The 16,849-nt window shown below is 42.6% G+C and overlaps 2 protein-coding genes across 2 annotated transcripts; both read left to right on the top strand.

Annotated features, from left to right (window-relative positions):
* The first annotated feature begins 1,681 nt into the window (after window positions 1-1,681).
* LOC137610113 (heat shock 70 kDa protein 1-like) lies at window positions 1,682-5,592 on the top strand. The gene is made up of 2 exons (XM_068337573.1): window positions 1,682-1,773; window positions 3,682-5,592. The coding sequence occupies exon 2, from the start codon at window positions 3,704-3,706 to the stop codon at window positions 5,282-5,284; it is 1,581 nt and encodes a 526-aa protein (XP_068193674.1). The 5' UTR covers window positions 1,682-1,773; window positions 3,682-3,703; the 3' UTR covers window positions 5,285-5,592.
* Window positions 5,593-8,106: 2,514 nt separating this feature from the next.
* Window positions 8,107-16,340, top strand: LOC137610107 (heat shock 70 kDa protein 1-like). The gene is made up of 2 exons (XM_068337560.1): window positions 8,107-8,248; window positions 14,092-16,340. The coding sequence occupies exon 2, from the start codon at window positions 14,114-14,116 to the stop codon at window positions 16,031-16,033; it is 1,920 nt and encodes a 639-aa protein (XP_068193661.1). The 5' UTR covers window positions 8,107-8,248; window positions 14,092-14,113; the 3' UTR covers window positions 16,034-16,340.
* Window positions 16,341-16,849: the final 509 nt, after the last annotated feature.

The following is a 16,849-nucleotide window of genomic DNA, read 5'->3' as shown; positions in this document are numbered from 1 at the left end:
ATTCATAAATATTTTATTTTTGTAATTAACCATTTTTTCCTTTTGTGACAAACATTCGAGGCTCTGAGGCACTGCCCTGAGGTATTGATTGGAAGCGCTACAGACATTCCTAACTTAGCGTAAACGACTATTAAGTGGAATCGTTGTGTAAAATAGTCACTACACTGGATGGTTTTTGTAGAACTAGTCTCACTGCTGAAGATCACCTCAGTGAGTTGAGCTTTCTGATTGGACATCATCTTGTCTGCAGATTGAGCAAGACTTCAGTCTGATGTTTGGTAATGCCATCACTGCAAGGCTCCTGGAGAAGTGGCTGACGTTGGGCTGTGCCCTCCCCCATTCTCCCTGTACACCAACAGTTGCACCTCCAGCCACAAGGCAGTCATTCTCCTGAAGTTTGCGGATGACACCACCCTCACAGGATTCATCTCTGGTGGGGATGAGTCTACCTACAGGTGGAAGGTTGACCATCTGGTGACCTGGTGCAGCCAGAACAACCTGGAGCTCAATGCTCTGAAGACAGTGGAGATGGAACCCAGCCCCTGTAACCCCCATCACTCTGCGTGACCCCCCGGTGGAAACTGTGGAGTCCTTCCGCTCTCTGCGACTCGGTGAAACTTGCATTTCAACAACCCGCACTGACACCCCCTGGCACCCCAACCATTGTTGAGGAGTTAGATGGCTTTCGACTGTGGTTGTTGGAATGTGAATAGCATTGATCACACCCCACAGGGTTAATAGACTGGGACAAGACCAGCCAACATGAGAACTGAAGACGCCTCTTGGATGAGAGGCAAAATGTCTTCAAGAAACTTTCTTACAGTCTAGTGGATTGACTTAAACAGCTTTGGAGAACCATGTTACCTATGTGCTGTGCTTGTTCTGTGTTTTGTGTTCAGAATATTATGTGATAGACAAGTGTTGTGCTATGTTTGTGTAAGCTGAACCTGACATAAGCATATGTGTTTAGTGGTCATATCCATTGTTAAATGGAGACTCCCAACAGGGTAGCATATATCACTAAATGGTGAAAAATGACTGTATAGTTATTTTAACTTTATACAACATAGAGTAAATTCTACTCTTGCAGTGTAAGATATGTACACTAAATAGAATGAAACAACTTTAAAATCAACTCTGTGGAAAAAGTAATTTTCAGTCTATGTAGACTGGGATCAAATACTATCGTTTTCAGATTAAAATTTTCTGTGCTCTGACAAATTTCACGTTTGGGATGTATGCATCCTGATGACCTGACAAGGTGACGTGAGAACTGCTGCATCAGCAGAAATTCAGTCTCTGAAACATAGTATCCTGGCTTCATTTCCATAAGACTCATGAGTTAAAAGAAATTCTCACAGCATCATCTTAAACAACGATTACCAGTATTTTATTTTATTTTATTTTTCAGAAATAACTTATTTCTCCACGACGTTCCTTAAAAACGAGCACAGAACGTTCCCTTCTCTGGGACGTGGAACACTAGGAGCATTCAAGACGATGAATTTTGCAATCCTGGATCTGCTGGGTCAGGACGGTGTGTTCTGGATGTTCTTTTTACAACCGGTCCGACAGCCTGAGATCACCTATAGCACTGAACTGATGTTTCTGATTGGACGACATCTGAGACAGATCAAAACGTCAACTGAGGACAGGAAATAAATCTATCAAACGAAAGCCAGCGTGGGGAGGAAGACGAACGGAGGAACCCGCAGCACCGAACCCGAACACCAAACCGGAGCCTCTTCTTCTCCCTGAAGTCTTCAAGTGAGGGTAAAGTTTCTGTCTGTTTCACAAACTTTTCGAGAAACCACTTTTTCATGTCTTTTGAAGTCTTTTAAAATTAAAAAAGAAAAACAGAACCGGTTTCCTTGAAACCAATGAAGGACGGATCAAGATTCAAACACGAGATTGATCAAATTTGGATTTGGAGATTTTCTCTCATTTTCCATGACGTGTACCTTCACCTTTGGGTGTGGGGTCCAAACTCAGATCACCTTCTCTTTCTTAAAAATGGTGAATCAAATTGCCCGTAGATGTGAGTGTGTGTCCAGAGGGTACCCTGCCTCACGCCCTCAGTCAGCAAGGATAGGCTCCAGCACCCCGCGACCCGCTTCGGTGCAGGAAGCGGGTGTAGAAAATGTATGTATGTATGGATTGGTTGAAAACAAATTGTAATGAGAGGGGTGATTCTGGGGACGGGAAGTACGCAAGCCGGATGGCTTCTGCCCTTGTTGTGAGATGTTGTTCATGTTGCAGATGAAGTGAAGGTGGTGACATGTCCAGAAATAAATAAATAAATACAATTTTAAAAACTGTTGTATCTGCCAAAGCTGGCTACTTAAATGAGTTGAAAGTCTAGAATATATTCTGGTTTCTGTTTGGATTCCATGATTCTTTTTGGAACTAAGATTAATTTTAGAGAGAACATGGAAATGTTAAACTAGATCATTTTCGATGAAATTCTGGAAAAATTGTGTGATCTCAAAATTTTTACAGGTAGAGTATATACATGTGTACATATATATGTGTGTGTGTACCGTATTTGTACACATTAGTGTATATACAATGTATATACACACATTCATATGTGTATATGTATATACAGTGTATATATACGTGTGTGTGTGTGTGTGTGTGTGTGTGTGTGTGTGTGTGTGTGTGTGTACATGTATGTATGGATGTCTGTGTGTGTGCATATAAAAAATGTTGTTTATTTTTTAGAATTTTGTTTTTCATTTATTGATGTTGGGATTATATGAATTTGAATCGAGGCATTGTTGTTCTTATTTTCTTTAGTGTTTGTCGTTTGTCTCTCAGTGGTGCGATGCATTGCTGAGGGTGGGTTGTAAACAAGATCGCTGCTCTGCTATTTTCTTATTTAGCATTTTAAACCTGAACTCTTTACGTTATAACCTCCTGTACAACAAATAATGTTCTTAGGTCACCTGCAGTCTTATTTTGTCTTTGGCATTCTTTTATGAGTTTATTATAATGATGTAAAAGTTTGGCACCGGCTGAGACATAATTGGTAGTTCCATCCATTTGCCTTCACTGATTTATCCATCATCGCGGGTCATGGGGAGCTAGAGCCTATCCGAGCTGGCTCGGGACATGAGGCGGGGGGCACTCCGAGCACGACGCCAGTGCCACACAGAGGGCCATGCACGTTCACACTCTCACACTACGGGCAATTTGGGACCGGCCAATTGACGTGAAGCGCACATTTTTGGAGGTGGGAAGAGGCCGGAGAATCCGGAGAGAACCCACGCAGACACGGGGAGAACATGCAAACTCTGCACAGAGCGGGCCTTGAACCCGGAAACACCTTGCTGTGCGGCGACAGCACTACCCACTGCGTTGGTAGTTCCAGTCAGGTAACATGCCGCGAAGATGGTAGAAGATACATTGTACTATTTATTATTTACTGTATGTTTAGGAGCGGAAATGCAGAAGAAATTGAGGAGACAAAAGTTATATAGTCTCCTCCAGGTATGTTTTTGTTTTTGCAGCTTTAGCAGAGTGTCATCAGATCCACAATTTATCATTTTAGATTCCAGGTTTGAGACAAATACGTTTTATATTTTAAAATACTGTATATATTGTGACAAACTGAATATAAGGTAAGGTAGTATTACTTTCCTAATTTTCCTTTCTAATTGCTTTTCTGTTCCTCTACAGGACACAAATTCAAGCGACAGAAATGTCTTCAGCTAAAGGTATAGCGATCGGCATCGACCTGGGAACCACCTACTCCTGTGTGGGGGTTTTCCAGCACGGGAAAGTAGAGATCATCGCCAATGACCAGGGCAACAGGACAACTCCCAGCTATGTGGCGTTCACTGACACAGAGAGGCTGATTGGGGACGCAGCCAAGAACCAGGTGGCCATGAACCCCAGTAACACTGTGTTTGATGCCAAGAGACTGATTGGAAGAAAATTTAGTGACTCGACGGTGCAGACCGACATGAAGCACTGGCCCTTCACGGTGGTTTCAGATGGAGGGAGACCCAAAATTCAGGTGGAATACAAAGGGGAGGACAAAACCTTCTATCCAGAGGAAATCTCCTCCATGGTCCTTGTGAAGATGAAGGAGACTGCTGAGGCCTACCTTGGACGTAAGGTGTCCAATGCCGTTGTAACAGTCCCAGCGTACTTCAACGACTCCCAGCGACAGGCGACTAAAGATGCGGGCGTCATTGCTGGACTGAACGTGATTAGGATTATGAATGAGCCCACAGCCGCCGCCATCGCCTACGGTCTGGACAAAGTTCAGTCAGGAGAACGCAACGTCCTGATCTTTGACCTGGGCGGAGGCACCTTTGACGTGTCCATCCTGGCCATTGAAGATGGTATCTTTGAGGTTAAATCCACATCGGGAGACACTCATCTGGGTGGGGAGGACTTTGACAACATCATGGTGAACCACTTTGTGGAGGAATTCGAGAAGAAACAGAAGAAGGACATCAGCCAGAACAAGAGATCCCTGAGGAGGCTGCGTACAGCTTGTGAGAGGGCGAAGAGAACCCTGTCCTCCAGCAGCCAGGCCAACGTGGAGATTGATTCCCTGTTTGAAGGCATAGACTTCTACACCTCCATCACCAGAGCTCGCTTTGAGGAGTTGTGTGGAGACCTGTTCAGAAAAACACTCGATTCGGTGGAGAAGGTCCTGAAGGAAGGCAAAGTTGGACAGGCAGACATCCACGACATTGTTTTGGTCGGAGGCTCCACCCGAATCCCAAAAATCCAGAAACTCCTGAAAGATTTCTTCAACGGCAAGGAGCTGAACAAGAGCATCAACCCAGATGAGGCGGTGGCTTACGGTGCTGCTGTCCAAGCTGCCATTCTCTCAGGAGACACATCAGGCAACGTTCAGGACCTGCTGCTGCTGGATGTGGCTCCTCTGTCGCTGGGCATCAAGACAGCCGGAGGAGAGATGACATCCCTGATTAAACGCAACACCACCATCCCCACTAAACAGTCCCAGATCTTCTCCACCTACGCTGACAACCAGCCTGGAGTCCTCATCCAGGTCTACCAAGGAGAGAGAGCCATGACCAGTGACCACAACCTGCTGGGCAAATTTGAGTTGACAGGAATCCCACCTTCACCACGGGGGGTCCCACGGATCGAGGTCACCTTTGATATTGACGCCAATGGCATCTTGAACGTGTCGGCAGTAGACAAAAGCACCGGCAAAGAGAATGAGATCACCGTCACCAACGATAAGGGCCGTCTGAGCAAAGAAGAGATTGACAAAATGGTGCAGGAGGCTGAAAAATAGAAACAAGAGGATGACCTTCAGGGGCCCACCATCGAAGAAGAGGACTAAAGCGTCCCTTCAGATGAATTCTGCAGTCACTGGGATGGTTTTATGGTTATATGGGATGGTTCAATATTCAAACTGACTCTGTTTCTTCAGTTTGACCCCTTTGTTCAAATGGTGATGATTTATTTATTTATTTTTTTAAGTCCAGGGTTCCCTTTAAACTGTTTCCTTGTCTGTGTACTGTCCACTCTTGCTTATCAAAATTAACTGTCTTTTCATTTTTCATGTTAAAATCTTCTTGTCATCCAATTTGTTATTAAACCCAAGACACTAAAATATTTTATACCTGTCAGTTGTTGTAATAGCAATAAAGATGATAAATTAATCCATTTGCGTACATTGTTTTTTTTTCTGTTTGTGGTTTTTGTGTTCATTGTTATGAAACTGTAATATAAAAACAGTTGAAATCTTAAATTACAAATGTCACTGAACGTTCTGCTTCAGCCTCGGAAGACATTTTTATTTCTGGTATTTAAAAAAAGTATCAATTTGATGAGCCGCACAATGAAGTTATGGGAAAGAGTAGTTGAAGCTAGACTAACGACAGAAGTGAGCATTTGTGAGCAGCAGTATGGTTTCATGCCAAAACAGAGTACTACAGACGCAGTATTTGCTTTGAGGATGTTGATAGAGAAGTACAGAGAAGGCCAGAGGGAGCTGCATCGTGTTTTTGTAGATCTAGAGATAGATAGATAGATAGATAGATAGATAGATAGATAGATAGATAGATAGATAGATAGATAGATAGATAGATAGATAGATAGATAGATAGATAGATAGATAGATAGATAGATAGATAGATAGATGTGTACAAAACTGTGGTGAGACCAGCGATGTTGTTTGGTCTAGAGACAGTGTCACTGAGGAAAAGACAGGAGACAGAGCTGGAGGTAGCAGAGATGAAGATGCTGAGGTTCTCTCTGGGAGTGACCAGGATGGATAGGATCAGGAATGAGTCCATCAGAGGGACAGCACATGTTAGAGGTTCTGGAGATAAAGTCAGAGAGGCCAGACTGAGATGGTTTGGACATGTCCAGAGGAGAGATAGTGAATATATTGGTAGAAGGATGCTGAGTTTTGAACTGCCAGGCAGGAGGCCTAGAGGAAGACCAAAGAGGAGGTTTATGGATGTAGTGAAAGAGGACATGAAGGTAGTTGGTGTGAGAGAAGAGGATGCAGACGACATGGTTAGATGGAGGCAGCTGATTGGCTGTGGAGACCCCTGAAGGGAAAAGCCCAAAGGAAGGATGATCGCTTTTTAGTAACAGTTATTAATGAATGTATTAAATATTCTCATGTTGTAAGGCGGGAACATCATTACAGCCTTGGAGTGAGTTAGAGCCTGAATAAAATAAAGAAATGTTCAGATTCCTTAGTTTAGTTTAATTGATTTTTTTAAATTTTAGTCTAGTTTAGTTTAGTTTAGTTTAGTTTAGTTTAGTTTAGTTTAGTTTAGTTTGGTGTTGTGTCGTGTTGTGTTGTGTTGTGTTGTTTGGCTTGACATCACTCTTCCGGATTTGTAAAAAAAAAAAAAGAGCATTCATGCCTAAAGTTGAATGAATCAAAGACTGAAATTCCGTTTTCACAAGTCAAAGATCTTTTTGCTCTTTGGTGAAAGAGGGCGTCTCCCTTCTAGTCACGTGACAGGCACAGAGGCGGGGCTGACTGACAGCAGCAAGAACATCCAGAACTGAAGCTGGAGGGCACCAGGTTTAACAGGGTGTTTAACATACACACACACACACACACACACACACGTACACACACGTACACACACACACGTACACACACACACACACACACACGCACGCACGCACGCACGCGCACGCACACACACACACACACACACACACACACACACACACACACATACCTTTACAATACGTTGACACCAAACAAGCCTGAGCAAGAATAAAATGTCTTCAGCTCTTCACCTGAAGACCTCAAAATATTTAGATAGATAGATATATACTTTATTAATCCCTGAGGAGATTGCACATATCCACTGTTTAAAACGAAAAGAAAAAGTGGCGAACACTAAATCTAGACGAAAACTAGACGAAAATTTAACAAAACAAACTCAATTCAAACAAAAAAGAAACTGTGTAAAATAAACCGAACTAATATAAAACTAAATGGTATTAAATGTAAATTAATAAAACAAACTCTTTAAAAACAGATTAAAAAAACAATAACACTGGAAAAAAGTGACAACTAGACATAAATTTAAAAAAATTAAACAACTACAAATATATTTAAACTAGAACTGAACTAAAATTGAACTAAATTAAACATAAACGAAATATACCTAAAGGAAACAAACTTAACAAACGGTAAATAACCAAACTAATGCCACCAGAAATATTTTGAAACTAAATTTAAAAAAAATATGGAGTCATACATATGGAGACGGGTGGTCATTGGTTCAATTCCACTGAAACTTTATTTTAAACAGGTCAGTTGAGAAATAATTCGAAATGCCCTTCATAACAATCATTGATTATATATTAGTGATCACGTTTTCACACGTGTCAGCAGATCACCAACAAACAACAAACAAAAGAAGCAGAACAAAAAAACCCCTTTCGAACCGAGCTGAAACAGAAGTTTTTAACACAAAGGACGTTCCTTTCCGCGGGCCGTGGAACACGTGGAGCGTTTGACACGATGAATTCGATCCCGGACCTGCTCGTTCAGGGCGGGGATGTTCCCTGTAGAACCGGTCCGACTGCTGCAGATCACCTGGAGCACTGAGCGGAGCTCTCTGATTGGACAACACCTGAGAAAGATCGAGAAGTCGCCTGAGGAGAGGGTGGCAGACTATAAAGGGACAGCCGGCGTGGGGGGGGCCACCGGCCGAGGACCCGAACCGAGCACCGAACCGGAGCCTCTTCTTCTCCCTGAAGTCTTCAAACGAGGGTAAAGTTTCTGTCTGTTTCACGAACTCTAGAAAGAAATACTTCTTCAGTCTGTCTTTGATGTTTGTCCACAAGTAAGAAAAGAAAATCAACCGGTTTCCGTGAAACCAGTGAAGAACCGTCAGGACTACGTTCAAATCTGGACGTTTTCTCTCATTTTTCACGACGTGAACCTTCACCTGTGGGTGTGGGGTCCAGACCCAGATCATCTCCTCCGTTAACACGATGAAGCAATGGGGTTCAGAACCTCTGGGACAGTTTGGGACTAGCACAGGTTTTATTTAGTGGGTCGGGAGGGGTCCAGTTTGAAGTGACGTGGCGTCGACGTGAAGACAGGTTTTATTCTAACGCTTAACGTGGAGAAGAAGCCGCAGTCAAACTGTCACGATGAAGGAAGAAACACATGAATTGTAATTATTCAGTGAACTGACTGGTGGAAATGAATGGATGGATAAATAACGCGCTGCACCACGAAAATATTAAATAAATAAATAAAAAATCGCCGAAATCCTAACTTTGATTAAATAAAAAGAATAACATATTGTGACGTTCAACCTTAAAGTAAATACTCTCTGTAATAAGTTGTGCGTGTGTGTGTGTGTGTGTGTGTGTGTGTGTGTATACATATATAATTATATATAATATTTATTTATATATGTGTATGTGTGTATATACTGTATATTAATATGTATATATATATGTGTGTGTGTGTGTGTGTATATACTGTATATTGATAAGTATGTATATTATATGTATGTATAATATATAAATATATATTGTTTTTGTTTTCATTTTAATATACTGATCTGATCCCTGAAGGGAAATTAAGAAGGCACACTCTAGTCAGTAGTTCAAACGCATTCATACATGTTAGTGAGTACAGGCCGCTGTAGCACAAGCACACAAACACAAGTGGGCCTGTAGGCATGCAATGGGCGGGAAGCTCCTTCATGGTGTGCCCCTCATGAGCAATTTTGTAAAGGGGACGGCGCCTTGCTCTAGGGCGCCTCGGCAGTGCTTCGGAGTGTGAGCTGACACCTCCCTCTGTCAGCTGACACTTTGGGTGTTTTTGGGTGGGAGGAGGAATCGAACTGCTAATCTTGAATCATAGGACGACCCGCTCTACGGCCTGCTCTACCACTGAGCCACTGCCGCCCAGAAATAGAAAAGTTATACAAATTATATATATTTTATATATATATGTATAATTTATATACAGTGTATATATATAATATAAAATTATAATTATATATTATAGTTATATATATATTTATTATATGTATATTATAATATATATAATATATATTTTATATATATATCATATATATAAAATACACACATTATGTTCTAGTTTGCGTGCGTCCTTGCATCTTTGACACACATTTTTGACGGGGATGCACGATTCATGTGTCCCTGGGACGCAAGCTGTAAATGCACTTCCATTCAACGAAAATATTCACAATTTTTCCATTTCTCCATTGAATTTCAGACCCAGAAATTCCCATTATTTTTTGATTTCGCACAAATAACTTATGAAAGTTTTTCGTCACAAGATTCACCTGTGCGATTCTGCCTTGTTAAAATTGACCAAATGGCAACACGACGTCTGCTCATTTTATGAGCTGCAGTGAGAGCGAGGATTTAGTTAGACCCTCCAGAGCAGTCATAAGCGTCCTGTTTGGTTCTGTTTCTGTCTGTTAAAGTGGTTTGTAATGTCTGCTGATATGATTAAGTGCTATGCAAATAAAAGTTGATTATCACCATGCCTCTCAAAAAGATGCAAAAGTGGGAGAAAAACAAGTGACAATGAGTGCTTTCTGACATTAAAAACACTCAAAAGTTGAAAAAGAGAGATATTGCTGATAAATATTACTGACATTTGTTTAAATCTTTTTTTTATTTTTATAATTGTTTTTTTAAATGACTACCAGGCTTTAACATTTTGATAAAACTAATATGTAATTTTACTCTTTTTCTTTTTACTTAAACAGTTGTGTTATTAATAAAAATATTAAATTTAACATTTTGATTAGTTTTTATATTGTACTATTGGCAAAACTCAATCCTTGCATACGCTTCTACCGTATATTCTGTTATTACTATTGGGATGCACTTCTTGAAGCGCATCCTTAGGATGCACTACTTTCTTGAAGTAAAATGAACTCTGCATACATAAATACACTAGGCTTGCGCTAGCCATTCGCCACTTCGCCATAGGCGAAGTAAATTCCAGATTGGCTACAAGGTTTTCAGACTGTGTAGCCACAGTGGCGTTCTTATTTTTATGGTAAAAAGGCTAAAACTTACAACTTTTTCACTTGGAGAGGCTAGTGCCACTCGCTGGCGACGCTCGCTAGCTAGCTAGCGACGCTACTTCCGCTAGCGACACTCGCCAGCTCGCTAGCGCTGCTATTTCCGCATAGCGAATCGAACGGAACGCTTTCGATCATTAAATATGCAACGGGTTTTGACCTCCTCTCGTCCAATGAAAAACAAAAAGATAAGAGTTTTTTTACAAGCTAAACCTGCAAATTGGTGTACAACAAGGCGAGTACTAAGAATCCAGTGTCATACAGTAGAGTTTGTGTAAAAAATTAATTAATAAACAAATGGAGAGAGGGGGTAGGAGTGGTGACAGACCGAGCAGAAGGTAAATGAAAGATATTATCAATACTTGTTTGTAGTCTTAGACTTTTGATCCCTATGACCGGCAGGAATAACCAGTGATGCATGGAAATGTGTATTCGTCTCGCTTGCTATTTTTCATGCCTTTTTAAAGTGAAATGAAAAATTGTGTTACTGAATTTTAAAAAAAAACCTAAACTATGGCATACCAATGGTGTTGGTGGTGGTCAAAGTTAAAATCTCTTCTTGTCTAAGTATAACTTACAAGTAAACATTGAGTAATATTTTGTATGACTTATCTTCACAGAGTGAATGGAAGTTTTCAATGGCTGAATCTCACATTTATACCTGCATAAAGTAGGATAGAAATAAAGATAGTTCATCTTGAACTGTTGACTTTAGTGTATTTTTGTAGGTAAACTGAACAGAAGATTTTGCCCTCAGAATGCAGGAAAACAACCCCATTTTCTAAAAAATTTCCCGGGGGAGGCCCCCCGGACGCCCCAGTGGGGGCGGGGGGTTCCCCCCACGACAAGTGTTCGTCGTCCGCGTGCTACACCACTGTCTTGGGCACAGAGTGTGGCTTTTTGTGGCTTGCTCAATTCTTTTTCACTGAGCCACAATGGCTTAGTCATACTAGCTCCTAGTGCAAGCCCAGAATACATTAAATACATACACACATGTGTGTCTTGTTCCAGTATCCCATTTCTCCCATTTCTCATCAGATTGCCCTGGTTCCCCAGCAACTGACAAAAAAAAAAAAATGCCTCTCTCGCACTACGAGGGTGAGAGGGGCTGATGGACTCTTGGATATTTAATGTTTCATCCTGGACAGTGGCCCTGATGCTCACTAGTCCTTGGCCTTCTTCTTTCCTAGGCCTGTCCCCTAACATACATTCCTAGGGCCCTAGGGTGCTGGACTTGTGGTGAAACCCTCCATGCATAGTGAGGAGCTTTCTAGTCTTGACATCTTTGGCTTGTATCTCCTCCTTTGGTCAGCCTATGATCCCAGCAGGGTATCTGATGATTGGCAGTGCATACCTGTTGATGGCTCAGACCTTGTTCTCACAATTCAGCTGACTTCTTAGGACTTGCCTTACTCTCTGGAGGTATTTGACTTCTTGCAACCTCCTCATCATTAACCTGTGGAATCCCAAGGTATTTGTAGCTGTCGTGGATGTCTCCTATCCTGCCCCTGGTAGGTCAAACCCTTCATTTCTGATTATCTTGCCTGTCCTTGACACCGTCAGGCCACATTTGTCTAATCCGAATGACATTCCTAATAAAGTCTACTACTTATTCGTCCTATGTCGTCACTGTAGATTTTGGTTGTGTGGATCAGTGAGTTGATTTCTTCCTCATGCCTGGCATTCAGCTTGATGTCATCCATGTAGAGGAGGTGGCTGATTGTTTCCCTGCTTCAGAAATGGTATCCACAGTCACTCTTTGTGATGATCTGACTTAGGGGTTTCAGGCCTATGACTGAGGGGTTTCAGGCCACTTGTTAACTTGGGAAATTGGCTTGGAGTTGGCCTCTAGGGTTGTCTACCATATTCCCATTGAGTTCTTAATGAAGGCTCTTAGTGTCCTGTTGATCTTTAGCCGTTCCAGACATTCCAGTATCCATGTGTGTGGCATTGAATTGTAGGCTTTCTGGTAGTCAATCCTGGCAGTGCACAGGTTGGTCGCCTGTTCTTACAGTCTCTGTGTACTGCTCTGTTCACCAGTAGTTGGTGCTTAGCTCCACTAGTGTTCCTACCAATTCCTTTCTGTGCCCCGCTCATGTATTGAACCATGTGCCTACTCATCTTAGCCGCCATGATGCCTGACAGGAGCTTCCATGTTGTACAGACAGGTTTTTAGCTGGTAGCCGGATGGGGTGGATCCTTTCTGTGAGTTTTCATGATCAGGACTGTCCTGCCTTTGGTCACCCATTCTGGGTGCGTCCCATCCCTTAGCAGCTGGTTCATCTGTACTGCTAGGCGTCCATGGAGTACTGCCAGCTTCTTTAGCCAGTATGTATGGTTCATATCAGGGCCTGGTGCTAACCAACTCTTCATCTTTGACACTCTTTCTTGGGTGTCTGCCATTGAGATGGTTACTGATTCTTGTTCTGGGAGGCAGCTGTGGTCAGTTCTCAGTACAGGCATCGGTGTTGTGCAATGCTTCTCTTTCCCATATGCCCTTTCAGTATTTCTCAGCTTTTGGCGAGTCTGACTGGCTGCTGTTACTTTCCTGCCAATGAGAGTACACCTTTGCTGGTTGAGTAGAGAAAGTCTTGTTTATTCCTGACCTCTATTGCCTTGGCGTATATCTTCACCTGGGTGGCCAGAGCTGTTAGTCTCTGTCAGTTTTGAGTGCTTCAGGTATGGAGAGCTTGTTGTATTTCCTCAGTAATCTTATATCCCAGCATTTCAACGATTGCTGTTGCTGTACTGACAATCACCTTGTTGGTCTCGGTGATGCTCCCTGTAGGGATGGCTCTTATTGCAGCATTCACATCTTCAAGCAGAACTTCTGAAGGTACTTTACAATTCAGCTTCAGTATTTTCGGAGGCTTCAGGTTTCCAGTTGCATCACAATCTTCCTTCTTAGGTCAGTGCCTCTTGTATTGAGGCTCTTTATATCTATTGGGGCTTGTTACCCAATCTCGGAGTGTAGATATACACATAAATATATAAGGTCCTCTATAAGTGTTCTCTGCTTGATGCAGGCCAATGATTTGACCATTCTCAAACAGACTAACATCATTTCCACAGCCACTGGATGTATCCTTCAACATGGTTTTTTAAGAAATGAGAAGAATCTCATTGCACCTGTTGGTGTTAAATTGTTGCCAGCTGAAAGTTTAAATTACCGCCCATGGAGTGATTGTCTGATACGAGGCTCGTACCTATCTGGTTAGTTAAATCCAGGAGGCAACTTTCTTTTTTTTTTTGGGCCAAGCATTGTATGTACGGTATATCTACGTCATCTCAGTGCTCAAGTGCAACTTGTCACAATGTGCTTTGGGAGAGCGCCTTCACATCCACAACTTGTGATTTTAGATTCCGGGTTTTAGACAAATACATCCATCCATCCATCCATCCATGGATGGATGTATAAAATGTATAAATACATTTTATACTTTAAAATACTGTATACTCTGTGGCAAACCTAAGGTAAGGTAGTATTACTTTCCTAATTTTCCTTTCTAATTGCTTTTCTGTTCCTCTACAGGACACAAATTCAAGCGACAGAAATGTCTTCAGCTAAAGGTATAGCGATCGGCATCGACCTGGGAACCACCTACTCCTGTGTGGGGGTTTTCCAGCACGGGAAAGTAGAGATCATCGCCAATGACCAGGGCAACAGGACAACCCCCAGCTATGTGGCATTCACCGACGCAGAGAGGCTGATTGGGGACGCAGCCAAGAACCAGGTGGCCATGAACCCCAGTAACACTGTGTTTGATGCCAAGAGACTGATTGGAAGAAAATTTAATGACTCGACAGTGCAGACCGACATGAAGCACTGGCCCTTCACAGTGGTTTCAGATGGAGGGAAACCCAAAATTCAGGTAGAATACAAAGGGGAGGACAAAACCTTCTACCCAGAGGAAATCTCCTCCATGGTCCTTGTGAAGATGAAGGAGACTGCTGAGGCCTACCTTGGACGTAAGGTGTCTAATGCCGTCGTAACAGTCCCAGCGTACTTCAACGACTCCCAGCGACAGGCGACTAAAGATGCGGGCGTCATTGCTGGACTGAACGTGATTAGGATCATCAACGAGCCCACGGCCGCCGCCATCGCCTACGGTCTGGACAAAGTTCAGTCAGGAGAACGCAACGTCCTGATCTTTGACCTGGGCGGAGGCACCTTTGACGTGTCCATCCTGGCCATTGAAGATGGTATCTTTGAGGTTAAATCCACGGCAGGAGACACTCACCTGGGTGGGGAGGACTTTGACAATATCATGGTGAACCACTTTGTGGAGGAATTCAAGAAGAAACAGAAGAAGGACATCAGCCAGAACAAGAGATCCCTGAGGAGGCTGCGTACAGCTTGTGAGAGGGCGAAGAGAACCCTGTCCTCCAGCACCCAGGCCAGCGTTGAGATCGATTCTCTGTTTGAAGGCATAGACTTCTACACCTCCATCACCAGAGCTCGCTTTGAGGAGTTGTGCGGAGACCTGTTCAGAAAAACACTTGAGCCGGTAACAAAAGCCCTGAAAGATGCTGGCAAGGAAAAAAAAGAGATCCATGACATTGTTTTGGTCGGAGGCTCCACCCGAATCCCAAAAATCCAGAAACTCCTGAAAGATTTCTTCAACGGCAAGGAGCTGAACAAGAGCATCAACCCAGATGAGGCGGTGGCTTACGGTGCTGCTGTCCAAGCTGCCATTCTCTCAGGAGACACATCAGGCAACGTTCAGGACCTGCTGCTGCTGGATGTGGCTCCTTTGTCGCTGGGCATCGAGACAGCCGGAGGAGTGATGACATCCCTGATTAAACGCAACACCACCATCCCCACTAAACAATCCCAGGTTTTCACCACCTACTCTGACAACCAGCCTGGAGTCCTCATCCAGGTCTACGAAGGAGAGAGAGCCATGACCAGTGACAACAACCTGCTGGGCAAATTTGAGTTGACAGGAATCCCACCCGCACCACGGGGGGTCCCACAGATCGAGGTCACCTTCGATATTGACGCCAATGGCATCTTGAACGTGTCAGCAGTAGACAAAAGCACTGGCAAAGAGAACAAGATCACCATCACCAACGATAAGGGCCGTCTGAGCAAAGAAGAGATCGACAAAATGGTGCAGGAGGCTGAAAAATACAAACAAGAGGACGACCTTCAGAGGGAGAAAATTGCTGCCAAGAACTCCCTGGAGTCCTACGCCTTCAACATGAAGAGCACAGTGCAGGATGAGAAATTAAAGGACAAAATTAGCGAGGAGGACAAGAAGAATGTGATGGAGAAGTGTGATGAAACCATCCGCTGGCTGGAGCACAACCAGCTGGCTGAGAAAGAGGAGTACCAGCACCAGCAGAAAGAGCTGGAAAAGGTGTGTAACCCCGTGGTCAGCAAGCTGTACCAGGGAGGAATGCCCACCGGCGGCCCTGGAGGGCCGGCACCAACCAGCTCCCAGGGGCCCACCATCGAGGAAGTGGATTAAAGCGGCCCTCCAGATTAATTCTACAATCACTGGGATGGTTTAATATTCAAACAGATTCTGTTTCCTCAGTTTGACCCTTTGTTCAAATGGTGCTCAATTAATGATCTTTTTAAACCCAGAGTTCCATTTAAAGTGTTTTCATCTCTGCGTTCTGTTCACTCTCGCCCCTCAAATTTAACTGTCTTTTCATCATTTGTGTTAAATTGTTGTCATCCAATTTGTTATTAAACCTAAAACACAAAACCGATCAATAACTGATATGTTGATATTAAATGTTGTTCCTGTTTTTGGACTTGCAATAAAGATTTTAAAGGAATCCATTTGAGGACATTGTTTATTTTCTGTTTGTGGTTTTTATGTTCATTGTTGTGGAACTATATCATAAAAACCAATTATGTTTTCGAACAAACTAGGTTTTGAACTAACTAGGTTTTTGAACTAAACCAGGTTTTGAAATAACTGACTAGGTTTTTAACCAACTAATTTTTGAATAACTAACCCATTAGGATTTGAAGATACAAGGTTTTAAACAAACTGGGTTTTGAACTAACTTGGTTTTCATATAACTAGGTTTGACACTATGGGAACTAGTTTCTGAATAACTAACCCATTAGGTTTTGGACAAATTAGGTGAGTTACAGCCTGAATAAAATAAAGACATGTTCAGATGTTTTCCCATTTCTTCAAGAAGTTTTTAACCATGACTTGTAGATATTTTCATCTTCATTTAGTGAACATGGATTTTCATAAACTAATCCAACATCTATCTATGAATCCCTCTGGAAGAGAAGATCTTCTGTTTTTTTTTCTTTTCTA

This window comes from Antennarius striatus, chromosome 16 (genome assembly GCF_040054535.1).
Source record: "Antennarius striatus isolate MH-2024 chromosome 16, ASM4005453v1, whole genome shotgun sequence".
NCBI lineage: Eukaryota > Metazoa > Chordata > Actinopteri > Lophiiformes > Antennariidae > Antennarius > Antennarius striatus.
This window is presented reverse-complemented; position numbering and strand designations above follow the sequence as displayed.